The following is an 18,769-nucleotide window of genomic DNA, read 5'->3' on the forward strand; positions in this document are numbered from 1 at the left end:
CAGTTACATATCCTTCGTAGACTTCTTGCTGCTTTCTTGCTCTTGATTCAATTCTTGAGTCCCCATGGAACTCCTTACCCTGTAGGAGGGACCTCTTGACTTGTCCACTTTGCAGGAAGCCCACCTCATGGGGTTCCATATCATTTGTCCAGCATGGTTCAGTGTGAGGTCTTGTTGTGCCACATACAAATGCTTTGGGACAGGGAAAGCCAATGGCGCTCTTTGGCCCTGGTGTTCCTGTGCTTTGTGAAAAGAATGAGCAGATGCAGTGGTGGGGCTCTTCTTGGTGGATATTCACCTGTTTTGCGAGTAAGTGCGTGGCTTAGAATTAAATGATGAGAAGAGGACATTCTGTGACAGTGGTGACTTCTCTAATCCAGGATCTTTCATTTAATTTTTCTATGATCAGAATTTGCTTTAGAGATACTAAGTTTAGTGTCTGTGAGATATTTGTGACTAGCTTTGCCTGTTTTCTTTGTTTTGTTTTTTGAAAAAATTTTAATGTTTATTTACTTCAAAAGAGAAAGAGAGTATGTGAGCAGGGGAGGAGCAGAGAGAAAAAGTGGGAGAGAGAGAGAATCTCAAGCAGGCTCCACACTGTCAGCACAGAGCCCAACATGGGGCTCGAACCCACGAACCATGAGATCATGTCCTGAACCAAAACCAAGAGTTGTACAGTAACCGACTAAGCCACCCAGGCGCCTCTATCCTGTTCCTTATTGATGAAAAATTTGAGAATTTTGATTCTTATATAATTAATAATTCCAGCTCTTGTTTTTTTAAGTTTATAATAGTTTTATTAAGATCTTATTCACATATCATACAATTCATCCATTTAATATGTACAGCTCAGTGGTTTTCACTCTATTCCCCAAGTTGAGGCAATTTTAGAACATTTTCATTTCTACACAAGGAAATGCCATATCCATTAACAGTCATTCCCCAATTCTATCCAGTCTCTCCAGCCCCTGGCAACCATTCATCTTTCTGTATGGATTTGCCTATTATCCATTTCATTTGAAAGGGATATAATAAGTGGTTTCTTTCATTTAGCATAATGTTTTCAAGATTTACCTGTGTCTTTGGTTTTTCCTTACTCTCTGGGATGGTACAGCATTCTGTTTATGGTCTGTCTCCCATCTCTGCAATAGGCGAATGGCTTACAGATAGATATGCTGAAGGGCATCCACAACAAAGTACTTCTTTTTCTTTTTTGAAGTATTTTCTGTTTTTTTTTATGTTTATTAATGTTTGAGAGGCAGACACAGAGCATGAGTGGGGGAGGTGGGGAGAGACAGAGAGACACAGAATCTGAATCAGGCTCCAGTCTCTGAGCTGTCAGCACGGAGCCCGACACAGGACTCCATGGACCTCATGGACTGTGAGATCGTAACCTGAGCTGAAGTCGCATGCTTTACCGACTGCGCCACCCAGGCACCTAACAGCAAAGTACTTCTAAACAAAGACCATCCCAAGGCTTCAGATGTGTTTCAGTTGTAGTTACCAAGGTTTTTGATCTCTGTATTAGTTATCTATTGCTGCAGAACAAATTACCCTGAAACTTGTAGTTAAAGCACCATTTTTTGCCTCGCAACTGTTGCTATGGGGCAGGAGTCTGAGCGTAGCCGAGCTGGATCCCCTACCTCGCCCTGGGTCTCACATGGCTGCAGTCCTCTCTCCAGGCCACACTAGGAAGGATCTGCCCCTGCTCGCTCACGTAGTTGTTGGCATACTTCCGTTCTCTGTGGGTCTCGCTCAGTTCCCTGCAGGTTCTTGGCCAGAAGCATCTCTAGGTTCCTTCCCGAGTGGGCATCACATGTGAGCTGGCTGCATTAGAGCAAACAGCAGCCAGCAAGATGGAAGACACAGTTTCTCATAACTTGATCAGAAGAGTGACACTTGATATAATCTGTGTATTAGAAGCATGTTACCAGATCCACCACACACTGAGAGGATGAGATTATATAGGTCGTGGATTCCAAGAGTTACGGATCGTTGGCACCATTATCAGTTCTTGTCAGATTATTGGATTGTTGATTTCCTTGGCTTTGGAAGTGCTTTTGGAAAAAACGCACCTGAAATGCCCTTAGGAATGTGGTAAAATTCCTTAGCATAGATGCACTAATAATCTGTTAGTGATTCACTTGTAAAACTCTTCTACTAAATGGGTAGGTCTTTTCTCCCCCTAAGATGACATGTTGGCATTTAGCCTCATTTCCCTCATTTTGTCATACTGCCTTGACAAACAGATTCTTCTTTCCTTGTTCACCACCTGCTCCACCTCCCGTCCTTAGTCTCTGAATATTTGCTGACGGTTGCTGTTCCTTCCTTTTACTTTGAGTTTTTTTTCCTGGAACCCTGCTATGCCTGTTTGGTTCTTCAGGTCTTTTGAAATTTGTCCCTCTTTAGATTTTTACTTCACTGTGACTGTTCTTTACTTCCTTGACTTTTATTTTTTTGGTACTGAAATAGTTTGAACTGTATCTGCTGTTCTTGTACAGAGAAGAGGCTGATAAGGTGAAATCATATCCTTTACTCCTGATAGAACCTTAAAGAAAAAGCCCATCAATATTTCAGAAATGCAGAAAGAACAGAGAATAGTACAGTAACAGGATGGAACACTCATGTACCCTCCCCATGGATTTACGAAGTGTTAACTTTCATTTGTTTTTTTTTCTCCTCAGATTTTTAAAGAACTTCCTTATTGACAGTTTGTTTATTTGTTCAAAATTAATGGATGTGTTGGTTATTTGCTATCTTCACTGTCATGAACACTGTCACAGTGAATGTTTCCGATGCTCTTTTCTTTGTGCAAGAACTTTTCTAGCCACAGATACTTTGAAAATAAACTTCTGGGTGATTAATAAGCAAACACAATGCGTGATAAACTCTTATGTTGGCAATGCAGTGTTGTAGCCATTTTTAATAACTTACGTGAAATAGGGGAAAATGCTTTTTGTGACTGCCATTTAGATGGAAAAAAATGTTAACTTGTGCTGCCTTGCATCTTTGGATTGATACTCGTGTAACATTGTCCTTTCACAATAAGTATTTGTATGACTGTAAGAAAACTGATGGAATGGATATTGGCATTAGTGGCAAAAACTGCTTTCAGATGGTAATTTAAGAAAATAAGCCATTACACACTTAAAAACTTTTCTCTGGTATTATTTATTCTTACTTAGGCATAATCAGCCAAATCCATATTTATTAGTCTTTGTGTCTTATTAATCTCTAAGCCAGAGTTTTTTTTTAAAACTTTATTATGGAAAATTGTAAACACCCATAAACGAAGAGAAAACAATGCTGCAAATACTTACATACACATCACCCAGGTTCCACACAATTGACTTTCTTTTGAACAAGATTTTCAATTGTGATGCTAACACTAGTTTTACCAAATGTTATTTGGTATACTAAATGTTATTAGTTATACCAAAAGTTTATTTAGAATGTACCATATTCAGGGTAACACGAAGTATTAACTCACTTGGAGAGTTATGTCAGTATTCCTGGGAGGTAAGTGGTAGTTGTTGAGAAGACTTATTATGCGTTTCTTTGGGTGGCTTGTGGAGTTTCTCCTTTCAATTAGTTGATCAGGATAATGTTCTAAATGGCCAGTCTTCTCTCTCACAGGGAGACTGTCTATAAGTTTTGTAAAAAATGTGATCAAAACCCTTCAAAACACTTTGATAGAAGTAGTTAAGAAACTATTCCAAACTTTCAGACCATTTTAAAAGTGAAATACAGGGGCCAGCTAGTAATATCTCCTGGTTCTGCAACATTTATGAGACTATAGGTCCAGAGACTATAAGTAACTGTTTGAGCCGTACCTCATGGGCTTCCTGTCTGCTTGAATTCCAGATAGCAGTGGTCATGGGCTCCTGTACAGCAGGTGGAGCTTATGTGCCTGCAATGGCTGATGAAAACGTCATTGTACGCAAGCAGGGTACCATTTTCTTGGGAGGACCCCCGTTGGTAAGAACATAGCTTTGATTGATTGATTGATTGATTGATTGAAGTAAAATATACATAATATGAAGTTTACCATTCTAACCATTTTAAAGGCACAGTTCTGTGGCATTAAGTGTATTCACTTTTTTGTGTAACCATCCCCACCATCTACCTCCAGCACTATCTCATCTGCTCCAACTGAAAATCTGTACCCAGATTTTAACTCCCTATTCTCCCCAATGTCCACTGCCCCTGGCTACTCCAGTTCTACTTTTTCTATGGGTTTGACTACTGTAGGTTTCTTGTACAGGCAGAATCATACAATATTTATCCTTTTGTGATTGTCATATTTTACTTAGGATAATGTCCTCAAGATTCACTATGTTGTTGCATATGTCAGAACTTCCTTTTTAAGACTGAATTATATTCCATTGGATGTATATACTATTTTGTTTATTCATTTTTTTAAATTAAAAATTTTTTTTTTATTTTTGAGAGACAGAGAGACAGTGTGAGCAGGGGAGGGTCAGAGAAAGAAGGAGACACAGAATCTGAAGCAGGCTCCAGGCTTTGAGCTATCTGTCAGCACGGAGCCCAATGCGGGGCTCAAACCCATGAACCGTGAGATCATGACCTGAGCCAAAGCCGGACGCTTAACTGACTGAGCCACCCAGGCGCCCCCCATTTTGTTTATTCAGTCATTCATCAGTGGACTTTTGGGTTGCTTCCACTTGAGAATGTTGTGAATAATACTAATGTGAACATGAGTATACGAACATAAGTGTTTGAGCGTCATACTTTCATTTCTTTTGGGAATATGCTCAGAAGTGGAATTGCTGGAGCATTGATAATTTTGTGTTTAATTTTTTGAGAAATCTTTTCTTTTTATTGCTGAATAATATTTCATTGTACGGATAGGTGCATTTTGTTTATCCATTTATCAGCTGACAGTCCTTTGGGTTGTTTCCTTTTTGCATATTATGAATAATGCTGCCATGCACATTCACATCAGGTTTTTTTTAAGTTTATTTACTTATTTGAGAGAGAGAGAGGGAGCACACACACACATTAAACAGAGGAGGGACAGAGAAAGAGAGAGAGAGAGAGAGAGAGAGAGAATCCCAAGCAGCTCTGTGCTGTCAGCGTGGAGCCCACTGTGGGGCTCCAACCCAGGAACCATGAGATCATGACGTGAACTGACATCAAGAGTCAGACACTTAACTGACTGAGCCACCCAGGCGCCCCCACATCCAGGTTTTTGTATGGATATGTTTTTCTTTATAATGGTTATATATCTGTGAGTACCATTGTTAGGTCACATGGTAACTCAACAAGCCGAATAAGGACTCTAAATGGGTATCAAACACTTGGAACCCAAGGTCAAAAACAGTGCTTGTAGGGGCGTCTAGGTAGCTCAGTTGATTAAGCGTCTGGCTTCAGCTCATGTCATGATCGTTTGTGGGTTTGAGCCCCATGTCGGGCTCTGTGCTGACAGCTAGCTCAGAGCTTGGAGCCCGCTTCAGATTCTGTGTCTCCCTCTCTCTCTGACCCTCCCCTGCTCATGCTCTTTCTCTGTCAAAAGTAAATTAAAAACCATTTAAAAATTAAAAAAAAATGTACCTTTGTCTAGTGAAGGGTACAAGCTTTCAGTAGCTCGTATGTTTTTTTCCTTAAAGAACAAGTAAAGGTGGAAGTGCAGGCAGCATGAGGATACTGGAAGAACACCAGCTGTTTTCAGAAGGGGGCTTTGTCTAATGTGCGGCTGGAGTGCCCTCCGGTCAGTGGATTCAGAATCGCCTTGTGCCTCAGCCAGGAACAATGAGGCAGCCGAAGTCAGCAGTTCTCTTAGCTCCACTCTGTTCTGTAGTCTCCCACTGAAAGCAGCAGCCTCATCTGCTTGAGGGTTCTAAATTTTGACACTTGTTTTCCTGAAAACTGAAAAAGATTTTGTGCATAATGTGGACTTGAGTTGCTATAGCTTTTAGTCACTTAAAGTGGCTGGAAAAATGCATAATAATAAGTTTTTGAAGGATCTTTTTGTTCTTCTGTCTTCTGAACTTGGTATTTAGTAGAATGATCTGTTTTTGATTTTTATCATCTTTGCACCTGTCACAGTACCAAACATGTTGTGGGTGTTCAGTAAATATTAACCAGTGACGAATCCTTATTTTATCAGGTGATATTAGTCAGAGCCCTGGAAATAAAAAAAGCATATTGGTTGTTACTTCTTTTTTACAACTTTAAATATCCAGACACCTCTTATAATTAGTTATTGTCTGGGCTGAATGCTATTTTACACTGAATATTTTGGGAAGAAGAGAACCAAGAATTTAGTCCTGTGGGTGGGATAATTAGAGGTGAAAATTTTAATTTTCCCCTGTGCAATAATATTTTATTTAAGACAGAGCTTTTTTTAAATGTTTATTTATTTATTTTGGGGGAGAGAGAGGGAGAGAGAGAGAGCACGCATGGGAGCATGAGTGGGGAGAGGCAGAGAGAGAGAGAGGGAGAGAAAGTATCCCAAGCTATCAGTCAGTGCAGAGCCCAGCACAGGGCCTGATCCCACGAACTGTGAGATCATGACCTGAGCTGAAACCAAGAGTCGGACGCTTAAGTGACCAAGCCACTCAGGTCCCCCAAGACAGAGTTTTTGAGGAAGTGAGTAAGTCCTTGCTATGCTGCAATTTAGATAAATGTTTATTATTCTAATAAAAACTTTTTTTATTTGAAGAAAAATCAGTCAACTCAAACAGATAGGAATCAATAAGCAATTACTAAGGGATCAGGTTGGTGTTTAGCACTATAAATAATTTTTCTCTTTTTTTTCTGTTAGAATTTCTCAGGCTATAATTAAGTCATTCATAATTTATCACTTGAGGTTTCTTTCATTTTGGTCATATTCTGCTGAATTTTAGATATGGGTACTCTTAGAGACTTTTTTGGGGCCATCTTAAAGGTATTGTATGTACCTTGAAGAGTTTAGGATAGTTACTGGAATTTTTCAGGATAGGCCAAAAATGGCATTAGTTCATTAAATTTATTGAGCATTCAGAGACAAGTGCAATCACAGTTCCTGTCATCCAGGAATTCACAGTATAGAGGAGACAGTAGAGGCATGTACAGATTACTGACATATGGTCTGACAGGTGCCCTGTTGTTGGTGAATATGGAGTATTCTTCGACCACAGATGAGCAAGCATTGTTCTCTTATCACGGTGGAGAGTCATTAATGATGAAAAGGCCTGGGCAGGTCAGGCAAAGTCACACAGAGCAGCTGGGGCCTACAGGATGAGGAGGGATTCCTCAGGTGCGTGACAGGGAGCAGGGAACTCCGACGGAGGGAACAGCATATGCACAGACACAAATGCTTTAACATGCGTAGGTTAGAAGCAGGAGAGTGGGCTTTCTGGCCACAGTACCTCGATTCAACTCAGGTTCTGTCACTGGCTCAGGGGCTGTGGGAGAAATTCTCTGTGACTCTGGGTTCAGATTTTTCATCTGTAGACCAGAGATCATTTTATGTTGGTTTGCTAGGTGGCTGGCATAAAAAAACAAAGTCTTTAGCTCTGTGGAAGAGTGGTAGCTATAGTCAGGTTAGAAGACGTGCGCGTTAGATACCCATTGGTGTTTCTCCAGTGGACAGAACTCACCACCGACTTTTATCCCTGCTGTAGGTTAAAGCTGCAACTGGAGAAGAGGTCTCAGCTGAGGATCTTGGAGGGGCCGATCTGCACTGCAGGTGAAACGGGGGCTATTGTTTCTTCCCAGGATTCACTGTTGCCTGTTTGACCATTTTAAGAGAAGGTGTAAATATTTTTTTCTTAGAGTTAAACTTGCCAGATCTAACCACAGTCCATTGGTTCTCGAGCTGCTGTTTTAGCATTCAGTTCTTTGAACTATACAGTTACATTTCTAAACACAACATCAGTTTTTTTGTTATACCCTAGAACGACTGCAGAGACAGGTTTCTCATTTCTTTAACAAACATCCATCAAGCACTGGTTATGTGCCAGACACTGTTATAAGTAGTCAAGATAATGAGGTAGACATTGTCTTTGACCTCAGAGAGCTCGTTAACATTCTAGTCAGGCAGGTGGGTGATAAGGAGTTACCAAACAGTCATATAGATGTGTACATGTGATAAGGCCTACAAAGAAGTATAGGGAGAGCGTAGAGGAGGTGGACCTAACCCAGTGCCTTGCAGGCATTGTGACTACGTGAAATTAATATTTGTTAAGTGGAACACAGGGTACTCATTGGTGAGCTGCGATTCAACAACAGACCATGAGAGAAATTGAAATGGACAAGTGTATGACTCAGAGAACCTGCAAGAAGTGCACGGCATGCCTCGAGGGGCCATGCGGGGAGCTGCTGGCAGAGTACAGACGGGCAGAACCCTAGCAAATGTTTCTCTTAGGGTCTGTGGTTGGAGCACTTTGGGGTTCCCAGGCTCGGGCTAATTTAGTCCAATCAAACCCAAAGATGGGGGCTTTGTTCAGTTCCATATGGATCTTCTTTAAGGAGCACGTAAGGCATGTGGGAAGGAGCTGGGAGGCAGGGGACAATGTTGATCATGAGGGTCGCTGGGGAAGTCACATCAGAACTTACACCTGCTTGTGGTCTGGGGCTGCTGTCCAGCGTCTGTGTTCGCTTGAGCGTGCTGGAGCGGGTTTAAGGTTCCTGCAGGCCACTCAGCCAAACGAAGTAGATGCTGAGGCAGCCATCCACCACCCTGAGGTAGCTTAGCTAAACTCTTCATAGCAGTAGGTGCATGACAGCTGGGTCTCTGGGGAGGACAGAAACCCTGCTTTGTGGCATCTGGCAATGCCTCTGGTACAAATTATCTCATCAAGGCTGATTGCAAGGTCCTGAGAGGACACCACTGAGTGTGGCATCAGGAAGAGGTGCACACATTTGGCTCCTCTGAGTCAGTCGTGAGCTGGCTCCACCATGTCACTGGTCCAGTCATTTCCAGTTAGAGCTCAAGGGTCAGAAGACCGTCTACCTCCTAGAGTTCCGTGAGGATTAAGTGAGATGATACATAGAAATTGCTTGAAAATATATTTTAAATAAGTACCCTTAATGGTTAACTGTGACTGCTTTTATTGTTGTTTATTATAACTGGTCATTGAAGAATTTGGACTTTTTTTTAAAAGAGAACTTAGGAAACCATTGAAGAGTTTTAAGGAGAGAGAGACTATTATCAAATATTTCGTTAGAGAAACTCTCCCCGGCTGCTAAACAGAGAATGTTTAGAGAGTTGGCAGGAGTCTACCTGAGGGACCAGTTGGGGGGTTTTATTGTCGCATAGGGAAGAGGGGCTGGTGGTTATGGTGGTAGCGCACGTAGGGGGAGTGACCAGGTTTGAGCTTCCTTTTAGAGACAGAATTGAGCGACTTGCTGATGGATGTCATATAAGAAGTTTAGGGAAAGTGCGATGACATAGGCGATGACTTGAAATGGTTTCATTCCTGAGACTGGAAAGATGCGAGGAGGAGGAGGAGGAGATCTGGGGATGGGGTAGGGGGTTCGGATGTTCCTTTTGGACCTGATAACTTAGAGGCACTTGAGATATCCAAGTAGGGATGCTGGCTTGAGCAGGCAGTTAATTGATAACAGTCTGCAGCCCAAATCAGTGCTGGAGATCTTCAATTGGGCGTCGTCAACATAGAAGTAGAATTTAAACCCATGAGAGTAGTTGAGCTAGCTCACCTTGAGGTGGGTGATAAAGAAAAGAAGAGGGCCCAGGACCATACCCTAGAGAAGCCAGATATAAATGGCAGGTGGACCTCATCTTCAAGCTCCCTGGCTTGGCAGGTGCATGAACCCCTCTTTGTGCTGCCAGACTTTCAATCCAGGGAGGCAGGAGGCTACGGGAGCAGTCTAGTAGGTAGGAGAAAGAAGACCGGTCTAGCATTTCTACTTTCCTGTCATATAACCCCACTGCACCTTTAGAAAAGTTGGGGAAGGGAGCTACATCTGACTCAGTTTTCCCTTCATTGCTCTTCTCACAGAGCGCTTACTGTGGGTAGGTTGATGGCACTCAGTGTTGTGAGTAACACAGAAGAATTTTGGGCCTGATCTCTGCCCTCAGGATTAATAATTTCATTGCGTAGATAAGAGAAATAAACCAAAGAGCCAAAAAGCAGTTACAGAATGAATATGCTAGTTTGCTTCCAGCTCTTCGACTGGAGGCGACAGGAGGAGTGATTAAGGGATGGTGTTGAGCTTAGGATGCCTAAGCTGTGTGTTCTGCATGCGTGGAATGGAGCACTAGTTTCTGTATGGTGAGCACACATGTGCGAGTGGACTCGCTGCGGTCCTGTCTGATCGCACGGGCCATTGCACGCAGATGGTGGCGTGGGTGCTTCCGCCAGGAGAGAGGAGCAGGTGGGTGCAGTATAGGCGGGGTGGGCTACCACTGTTTGTGGATGCTTAATGAGGAGAAGGAGTGAAGATAGCATTGGACAAGCATTAATGTAAAAATTTTTTGACTATTTCAAAGAAATTGGTGCCCATAAACGCTGTAGGCAGTACGCCAAGTTGGGGTGTAGGTTCCAGAATTCACAGCTACTGCTGGTCCTAGGGCAAGGTACTTAATTTAAGTATACCTCAGTTTTTCCTGTTTGTGGAATAAGGATAGTACCATTCTGTCACGGTCATTGTGAGAATCAAATTAGGTGACATTTATTAAAGTGTTTTGGAAGTAAAATGATGTCATCCTTAAGTGAGAGAAGATATTTGGGGTTTAAGATATTTATTTTCCTTTTCCCTGTTCTGATTATTTTAGTGTGCTTTACTCTGTAGAAAGTCTGGAGTATCCGACTACTACGCTTTGGATGATACTCATGCCCTTCACATAACTAGGAAGATTGTGAGGAATCTAAATTATCAGAAGAAATTGGATGTGAGTTGGTTATGTTCTTTTTTTATTTTCTTGAAAAGCATTCTGACTTATGTTACCCTGAATACTGTCTTTAAACAGGTTAATGTGGATGTTTTATATTTCTGCAGGTGTCCATTGAGCCTTCTGAAGATCCTTTGTTTCCTGCTGATGAATTGTATGGAATAGTTGGTGCTAACCTCAAGAGGAACTTTGATATCCGCGAGGTGTGTGGAGTGGAACTGTGAGCCGTAACCCATGCGGTCAATCTCTTTATATCCATTTTTAAGGCTGAATGTGTTCAGATAGGTTGGTGCCTTAGAGCCTATTCTAGATCTCAGTAGGGAGTGACAAATAAGGGAAAGATCTCTTACTAGAAGAAGAGAAGCGGATTAAAGACCTCTTAATGGTTGAAAGGTTTTCATCGCACAGTGATGAAGCTTGCTTTGTTCAAAAATAGGACTCACTACCCCTGTAGACCTTCGAATGATGTAGGCAACTTCATACTTTTCAGCTATTTTTTTTTAGTGCTCTTATTTTGGGAAATGGATGCAATATCAGTAAGTTGTTGAAAGGAAAAAAAAACATACCATTTTAGATCAATGTGACATTAGCAGAGATTAGATTTTTGATTACAGTTGAAGATGTTGCTATGGTTACAGATTCGACATGGTCTTTGGTCTAGGTGGACCATTTTTAGTGCTTGCATATAGCATTTAGTCTTTTGTTCACTGATAGAATATTTTTTAAATTAGAGAATTATCTTTTTTTTAATTAGGAAATTATCTTACTATCAGATTCCGTGTCTTAATATTTGTTAGTTTTCCCCTCGCCCATGTCCATTTAGCGGTTGTTGGACATTTGGGCTCTCTGCATATCAAGGCTATTGTTAATAATACTGCTATCAACATCGGGGTGCTCGTGCCCCTCAAATCAGTGTTTTTGTATCCTTTGAATAAATACCTAGTAGGGTAGTTTTACTTAACTTTTTTTGAGGAACCTCCATACTGTTCTCCAGAGTGGCTGCACCAGTTTGCATTCCCACCAACGGTGTAAGAGGGTTCCCCTTATCTTTTTGTTTTTCTTTAAACCAGATGAGAAAAGTGAGGCTCAGAGGACTTGAGGTAGCCAGCCTGTGACTCTGGTTTCTCAGCTGTAGAGCCGGGAGACAGGGCTCGGTCTTCCTCTCAGCACTGTTTTTATTTTCTTAGGTTCAACGCATCCTCACGACTTTGTCTCACCTTTGCAGGGGTGAGAGCTGAGACTCCCTCCAGGACACACAAGTCCTGTGTTATCCCTTAGTTTGGAGCCCAAGTCTCCTGATTCTGAGCCCAATACCATGCTTTGTGGTCGAATCCCCGACTCTCCGCTGATAGCTTTGAGCAGCTTCTGAAGCTCTGAGTCGAGCATGCAGCCCTTACGGTCTCTGCTTCTCTACTGTGTAACACGGTGCTGTCACTCAAAGTGGGCAGCATAGAGCCGGGGCCCAGAATGACTTCAGGGTACCAACCATGCATATAAAGTTAGATTCTAGTGAGAAGACTAGCTGGGTGGGGTGAAATTCTGTGGAAGTAATAACTTAACCATGAGTTTGTTTTCCTTCTGACTGACTTTAATGCAAAAATTCTTTTGTAATATAATATCTCAGGGATACTCTTATTTTTCTTCTTAGGTCATTGCTAGAATCGTGGATGGAAGCAGATTCAATGAGTTCAAAGCCTTATATGGAGAGACGTTAGTTACAGGTATAAAGGCCAAGAATTGAAAATACGAACATTTTCTCTTTTCTTTTTTTTAAAGATTTTATTTAAAAAATTTTTTAGTGTTTATTTTTGAGATAAAGAGGGAGACAGAGTGCAAGTGGGGGAGGGGCAGAGAGAGGGAGACAAAATTGAAGCAGGCTCCAGGCTCTGAGCTGTCAGCTTATAACCCAACATGGGGCTGAAACCCTTGAACCAAACGTGAGATCATGACCTGAGCCAAAGTCAGATGCTTAACTGACTGAGCCACCCAGGCGCCCCCTTAAAGATCTTATTTTTAAGCAATCTCCCATCCCACCCATCGTGGGGCTTGATCTCACTATGTGGAGATCATGAGTCACATGCTCTACGGACTGAGCCAGCCAGGTGCCCCTGAACATTTTCTATTAGTTTGAAAATAAGTGATCTTTTATCTCAACGTGTTGATGTACTTGGCATGAGCTTTGTTATTTAGAGCAGTTATTTAGATCACTGGTAGCTGAACAGCTTCATAGATCCAGAGAGTTTACAGTGATGATGGCTGGATGCTGTGGTAGAGGACCTTGTCTGTGACTTGGTAGAATCCACTGTATAAAAACCTGATATCGCAGTAAAATTAGTGGGAATATTTGCAGTTCTTTTGTTTAGATAATTTGTAATTATTTTGAAATTTTCTGTACTGTTTCCTTGGTTCTTTAGCCTCTAATTCAATTAGGAGGTTTTATGTGATGTCCTTCCTAGAAGGGCCTTCTCATAGCCTCTCTGTGGGTCTAACATTGAATCATGCACATCCTAGAGTGAGAATACAGGACAGAAAACCAAGTCTGAAAAAACAAGTAAGTCTGTGTATAAAAGTTCATTCATTCATCTCAAGTGTTAAGTTTGTAGGCTTTGGAAGAAAAGTATTTGAAACATAGATGCTAGACCCATAATAATCAATCTTGGACGGATGGCAAAAAGAATTCTCTGCATTTTGTTTGGTCTTATGAAAGCCAGAAAAGTAGTAAGTAATTTGAAGACAACATATCCTAGTGAAAAAAAAAATAACTGCAAAAATCCAAGTTGCGAATCTCTGTGGAGGCTTACGGATAAAGCACAACACTTTCTCCTGGTGTGATTTATGAACAATAACAGGGTTCACACTGGGAGTGGGATTGATGTTTTTGTATTGAGGTGTTTAAGTGATTAAGAGGTTTTTGTTTGATATATAGACAGGATTTGTGGCCAAATAGTTCCGGCTGTAACCCTCACTGTGCAGCGGTTTGAAACAAGTCGGAGGTGTTTCTGCTTCTTTTCTGAAGATGGATGGACTGTCCTGGTTCTCTGTTTCTTGTCATCTGTTTTTACCAGTTTGCCCCTTTCTTCCTGAAAGACCTGAGATACCTTTGTCCCCTAGACTACTGAGGATATATGTAGTTCCTCTGTCTGGAATTCAGATAAGATTGGGGAAAGGGAAGAGGAAGTGAGAAGTGAGAAGAAGAGGGGAATGAACGGAAGGTGGTGACAGCAGGAAGTATTGGGGGGAGGAAGAACAGGTTTTTCTGAGGATCAGATGTCCCTGGCAGCTCTTATGAGTTCCCTCCTGCCTCAGCACTTGCCTTAGGCATGCCCTAGTTTCTTGGACCTTTTGCTTTCCTGTTTGGCCCAAAGGAAGCTGGTGAAGGCACTTCATCCATGGCCCTAATATCGTGGGTTATATGCCCTACTTAGCAGATCCTGTGCCTGGAGATCCCAAGCCGGGCTCAGGGTGGGTTGAAGGTCGAAATAGCTCACACAGGGCAGTATACCTTAGGGGCGGCGCCACACTGCGGAGGGATGTGCAGGCTCCTAGCTGCTTTTGTGGGGTGGGGCACTCAGAGTGGACTGCTAGACCTTTGGGGGAAGGTCACCCCTTTGCACTGTCTCTGTAAGTGGCATTGCCATTTACAAAATGCAGCATAGGCCTTTGGCTGGGGTGTTAGGTGAAAGACCAAGAAAACCTAGGCAAGGCCAGAATCAAGACCAAAAACAAATTTTTTAAAATTCGGTGTTCTGCAATATCAGCAGGTTGACATTCTCTCTTATCCATTAATTTTCCTTCAGCAATTATTCGAGCACCAGCTTTGTGTCACACACCATGTGCTGGGCGTCCCCGTGGCAGCCCAAGTATCTTGAGCTTTAAGACAGAGCCGGGTCCCGGGCACTTTGGGAGTGTGCTTTCTTTGACCCAAGTCAACAAGCACTGTTTTGTTTTGTTTTTTAAATTTTAATGTTTGTTTATTTTTGAGAGAGAGAGAGAGAGAGAGAGAGACAGAGCACGAGCAAGGGAGGGTCAGAGAGAGAGGAAGACACAGAATCCGAAGCAGGTTCCAGACTCTGAGCTAGCTGTCAGCACAGAGCCTGATGCGGGGCTTGAACCCACGAACCATGAGATCATGACCTGAGTCAAAGTCAGATGCTTAATCAACTGAGCTACCCACACGCCTCTACAAGCACTGTTTTTGACTCTTGGGTTCCAAGTGTTTGATACCCATTTAGAGTCCTTATTCGGCTTGTTGAAATTCACTCTTGGAAAGATCTCTGTGGCCAAGTTTTTCAGGCTTACAAAGCCTCCTGAAATCTCCTCAGGTGTCTCCCTCACATACTAATCGTTTCCCCTCTTTTTCTTCTCCCTTGCTTCTCATGTGTGTGTGTCTGTGTGTGTGTGTGTCTGTGTGATGAGTGGGTGTTTGCAGCAGTCGTGGGGCTGGTGGTGAGGAATAAAGGAAGCTTTTAGAGGAAATGAAAGTGCAGTCATTCATTGTTCTAAGCTTAGCTGGATTTTTCACTTTAAACTCATTGACCACCAGGCTTGACTGTGCTGCCACTTTAAAAGCAAGCCAATTTGAAAATGAATTATATTTAAAAAAAAAAAGAAAGCAAGTTGGCCTTCGCTGAGTTTATACCCTTTACTTCGAGGGCCTGTCATTGCCAGAGGCATTTTCAAGCAAGCCGGTCACCTGAGACTGGCACAGAGCTCTCCGCCTGTGACCTGTTCCATTTCAGAACATTCTCTGTCTGGTGCTTAGTAGGCACGCACACATATGTTACACGAATGAATAGGCGACGCCCTACCCCCATCATCGAATCAGACCAACCAGTCAGACAAGTGATAACTTTACCCATAACACACTCCTTTCAAGGAAGCAAAAATCCCAGACTCTGCAGTACCTTAGAAAGGAGAAATTGTGACATGAGCTGTTTTGTACCCTAGACAGAATCTCTATGTTTTAAACTTTGATTTGAAATTAAAGAATGTATAACTGTGTCTGTTACCTGTGAATTAAAATGCCTCTGAAAACCATAAATCTTTTTTTCAATTTTCTTTTGAGGATTTGCTAGAATATATGGATACCCTATAGGTATCATTGGAAATAACGGAGTTCTCTTTTCTGAATCTGCAAAAAAGGCAAGTATGTTAAACATGTTTCAGGAATTTCTGTTTTAATTTAAACTCTGAGGGTCAAGTAATGAAAGTTTATGGCACAGGGGCACCTGGGTGGCTCAGCCGGTTAAGCGTCTGGCTTCGGCTCAGGTCATGATCTCATGGTTCGTGGGTTCAAGTCCCGCATCAGGCTCTGTGCTGACAGCTCAGAGCCTGGAGCTTGCTTCTGATTCTGTGTCTCCCTCTCTCTCTGACCCTCTCCTGCTCACGTTGTCTCTCTCTGTCTCTCAAAAATAAATTAAAAAAAAACATTAAAAAATGTTAAAAAAAAAGAAACTTTATGGCATAAAATCTTCAAAATATTTAACCAGATGCCTTAGTAGGCAGAATACTATATGAACATGGGAGCTTGTGTATGTGTCTCTGTGTGTTAGTGTTTTTGAAGAACACTGTGTGTATTGCATGCGTGTGTGTGTGTGTGTGTGTGTGTGAGTGAGTGTGAGTGTTTGAACCCATTTTTACGGGAGTTTACATTAACATGTTTTATCTAGAGCATTATTTTAAAAATGAAATGTTTTAGGAAAGGTTTTATAAGACACTTGAACTATAAGTGCTACAGATGACATGTATGTATCCTAAGCCTATAAGAATACTTGTCTTTAAAGTGTTTATATTGTTTTCTTTTTTATATTTTTATTAAAATTTTTTTTCTTAATGTTTATTTATTCATTTGGAGAGAGAAAGAGCTCAAGCAGGGGAGTGGTGGGCGGGGAGAGAGAAAGGGGGAGAGAGAGAGAGAGAGAGAGAGAGGGAGAGAGAGAGAGAGAGGGAGAGGGAGAGAGAGAGAGAGAGAGAGAGAGAGAGAGAGAGAGAGAGAGAGAATCCCAAGCAGGCCCTTTGCTGCCAGCACAGAGCCCAACATGGGGCTCCATCTCATGAAGCATGATATCATGACCCAGGCTGAAATCACCAGTTGGATGGCTAACTGACTGAGCCAGCTGGGCACCTTTCTGTTTCTGGGTATAGATTTGTTCACCCCCCGCCCCCTTTAAAAGATTATCTCCTTTCCTTATAGGGGGCTCACTTCATCCAGTTATGCTGCCAAAGGAATATTCCTCTGCTGTTCCTTCAAAACATTACTGGTAAGAAAATAGCTTAATCGGTTTTGTTGCTTTATTCCAGAGCTCGCTGTCCAGTAGGACTCAGGTATTGGACGGAGTAGACAGACAGCACTTCCATCATAGCAAACGTTCCATTGGATACTCTTCGTAGAGTCTCTCCAAGGGTTAACACTTCATGAATCTAAAATGAGAAGTTCATCCACATTTGGATAAGGCAGTTTCTCAGTTGCACGTATCACAGTCAGAGGGCCGCCCTTACTCCTCCTGCACACGTGTACCTCCCCCTCCCGGCCCCGCCGGCAGGGCTGTATTCTCTGCCGGTAACACTGATCTCACTACCAGAGAGTGTTGTCGGACCCAACATCTCTTTCCTAGCACTTTGTTTTCCATAAAGGATTTCAAGCACATGCTCTGCTCCTCCATTTGCTTCATCTTTTTTGTGTAGTTAATTCTACCTAAAGCGACATTAGAAAAGGTATATGTACATCCTGAACAGTAGCCTGGGAATTTGGGTTTGAACTCCAGAGAATGGTATGATCAGCATCACCTCTCTGGATTTCATGTTTCGTAGACAATCTTAATAGGGTAGATGAATGATTTTTAAGGTCTTTTATGGTTGGAGGGTTTTTTTTCCTAGAATTCTCTGATTCTGTTACTTGTTTGTGACACAGTGCCTAACCTATAGGGGGCACTCAGAGATGGTGGTTAGCTGAAAGACCCCCCACTCCTCCTGTCTTCTTCTTCTTTTTTTTTTTTAATGTTTTATTTATTTTTGATACAGAGAGAGACAGAGCATGAGAGGGGGAGGGGCAGAGAGAGAAGGAGACACAGAACCGGAAGCAGGCTCCAGGCTCTGAGCTAGCTGTCAGCACAGAGCCTGACGCAGGGCTCCAACCCACAAACGTGAGATCTGACCTGAGCCGAAGTCGGAGGCTTAACCGACTGAGCCACCCAGGCGCCCCCTAAGTGATCCCTGGTGATCTCAAGCTCAAATGAAGGAGGACTCTTAATTAGTTATTAGAATCAGGTGAGCCTGCACAAGAAAAAGGAGTTTGGCTCCTGCTAGTCATCAGGGCTTTAAATAGTACTGGTGCTAAAACATCTTTATCTTGTGCTGCCCTTAAATTTATGATAGTTGGTTAGGTGAATCTCGAGAGACTTTATGTCCAGACAGCAGCCTGAAAGGGCTCTGTGTGACAGACCTTGTGGAAAGGCAGATGAAAAGGATTCTGAAGCTTCAGGGGACTTTGTTTCAATAAGGTCTGATGGTTTATTAACCACCAATAAGTTAAACCTCATTCTTGGAAGATATACCTACGTTTCTTTTCTTTGGTGTTTTGGTTGGGTTGGGGGCAGAGTGCAGAGACTGAGTTTGATTTTGCAACCTTGCATTTGAGGGGCCTGTGTGACATCCTTGGAGATACACATACAGAAAGCAGTTGAATAAGTTTTTTTTATTAAAAAAATTTTTTTAACATTTATTTTTGGAAGACAGAGTGTGAGTGGGGGAGTGGCAGAGAGTGAGGGACACACAGAATCAGAAACAAGCTCCAGGCTCTGAGGTGTCAGCACAGAGCCCGATGTGGGTCCTGAAGCCATGAACCACGAGATGGTGACTTGAGTTGAAGTCAGACGCTTAACCGACTGAGCCACCCATGCGCCCCAGCAG

The 18,769-nt window shown here is 42.3% G+C and overlaps 1 protein-coding gene across 1 annotated transcript in view; it reads left to right on the forward strand.

The window, feature by feature from the left end:
- Positions 1 to 18,769, forward strand: part of MCCC2 (methylcrotonoyl-CoA carboxylase 2) — a 59,814-nt gene that overhangs the window by 32,156 nt on the left and 8,889 nt on the right. The window contains exons 7-13 of the mRNA XM_029942406.1: positions 3,865 to 3,978; positions 7,629 to 7,693; positions 10,762 to 10,861; positions 10,969 to 11,064; positions 12,510 to 12,582; positions 15,927 to 16,003; positions 17,055 to 17,121. Coding sequence (XP_029798266.1) covers positions 3,865 to 3,978; positions 7,629 to 7,693; positions 10,762 to 10,861; positions 10,969 to 11,064; positions 12,510 to 12,582; positions 15,927 to 16,003; positions 17,055 to 17,121 — 592 coding nt within the window. The remainder of the gene's footprint in view (positions 1 to 3,864; positions 3,979 to 7,628; positions 7,694 to 10,761; positions 10,862 to 10,968; positions 11,065 to 12,509; positions 12,583 to 15,926; positions 16,004 to 17,054; positions 17,122 to 18,769) is intronic.

Source organism: Suricata suricatta, chromosome 6 (assembly GCF_006229205.1).
Source record: "Suricata suricatta isolate VVHF042 chromosome 6, meerkat_22Aug2017_6uvM2_HiC, whole genome shotgun sequence".
NCBI lineage: Eukaryota > Metazoa > Chordata > Mammalia > Carnivora > Herpestidae > Suricata > Suricata suricatta.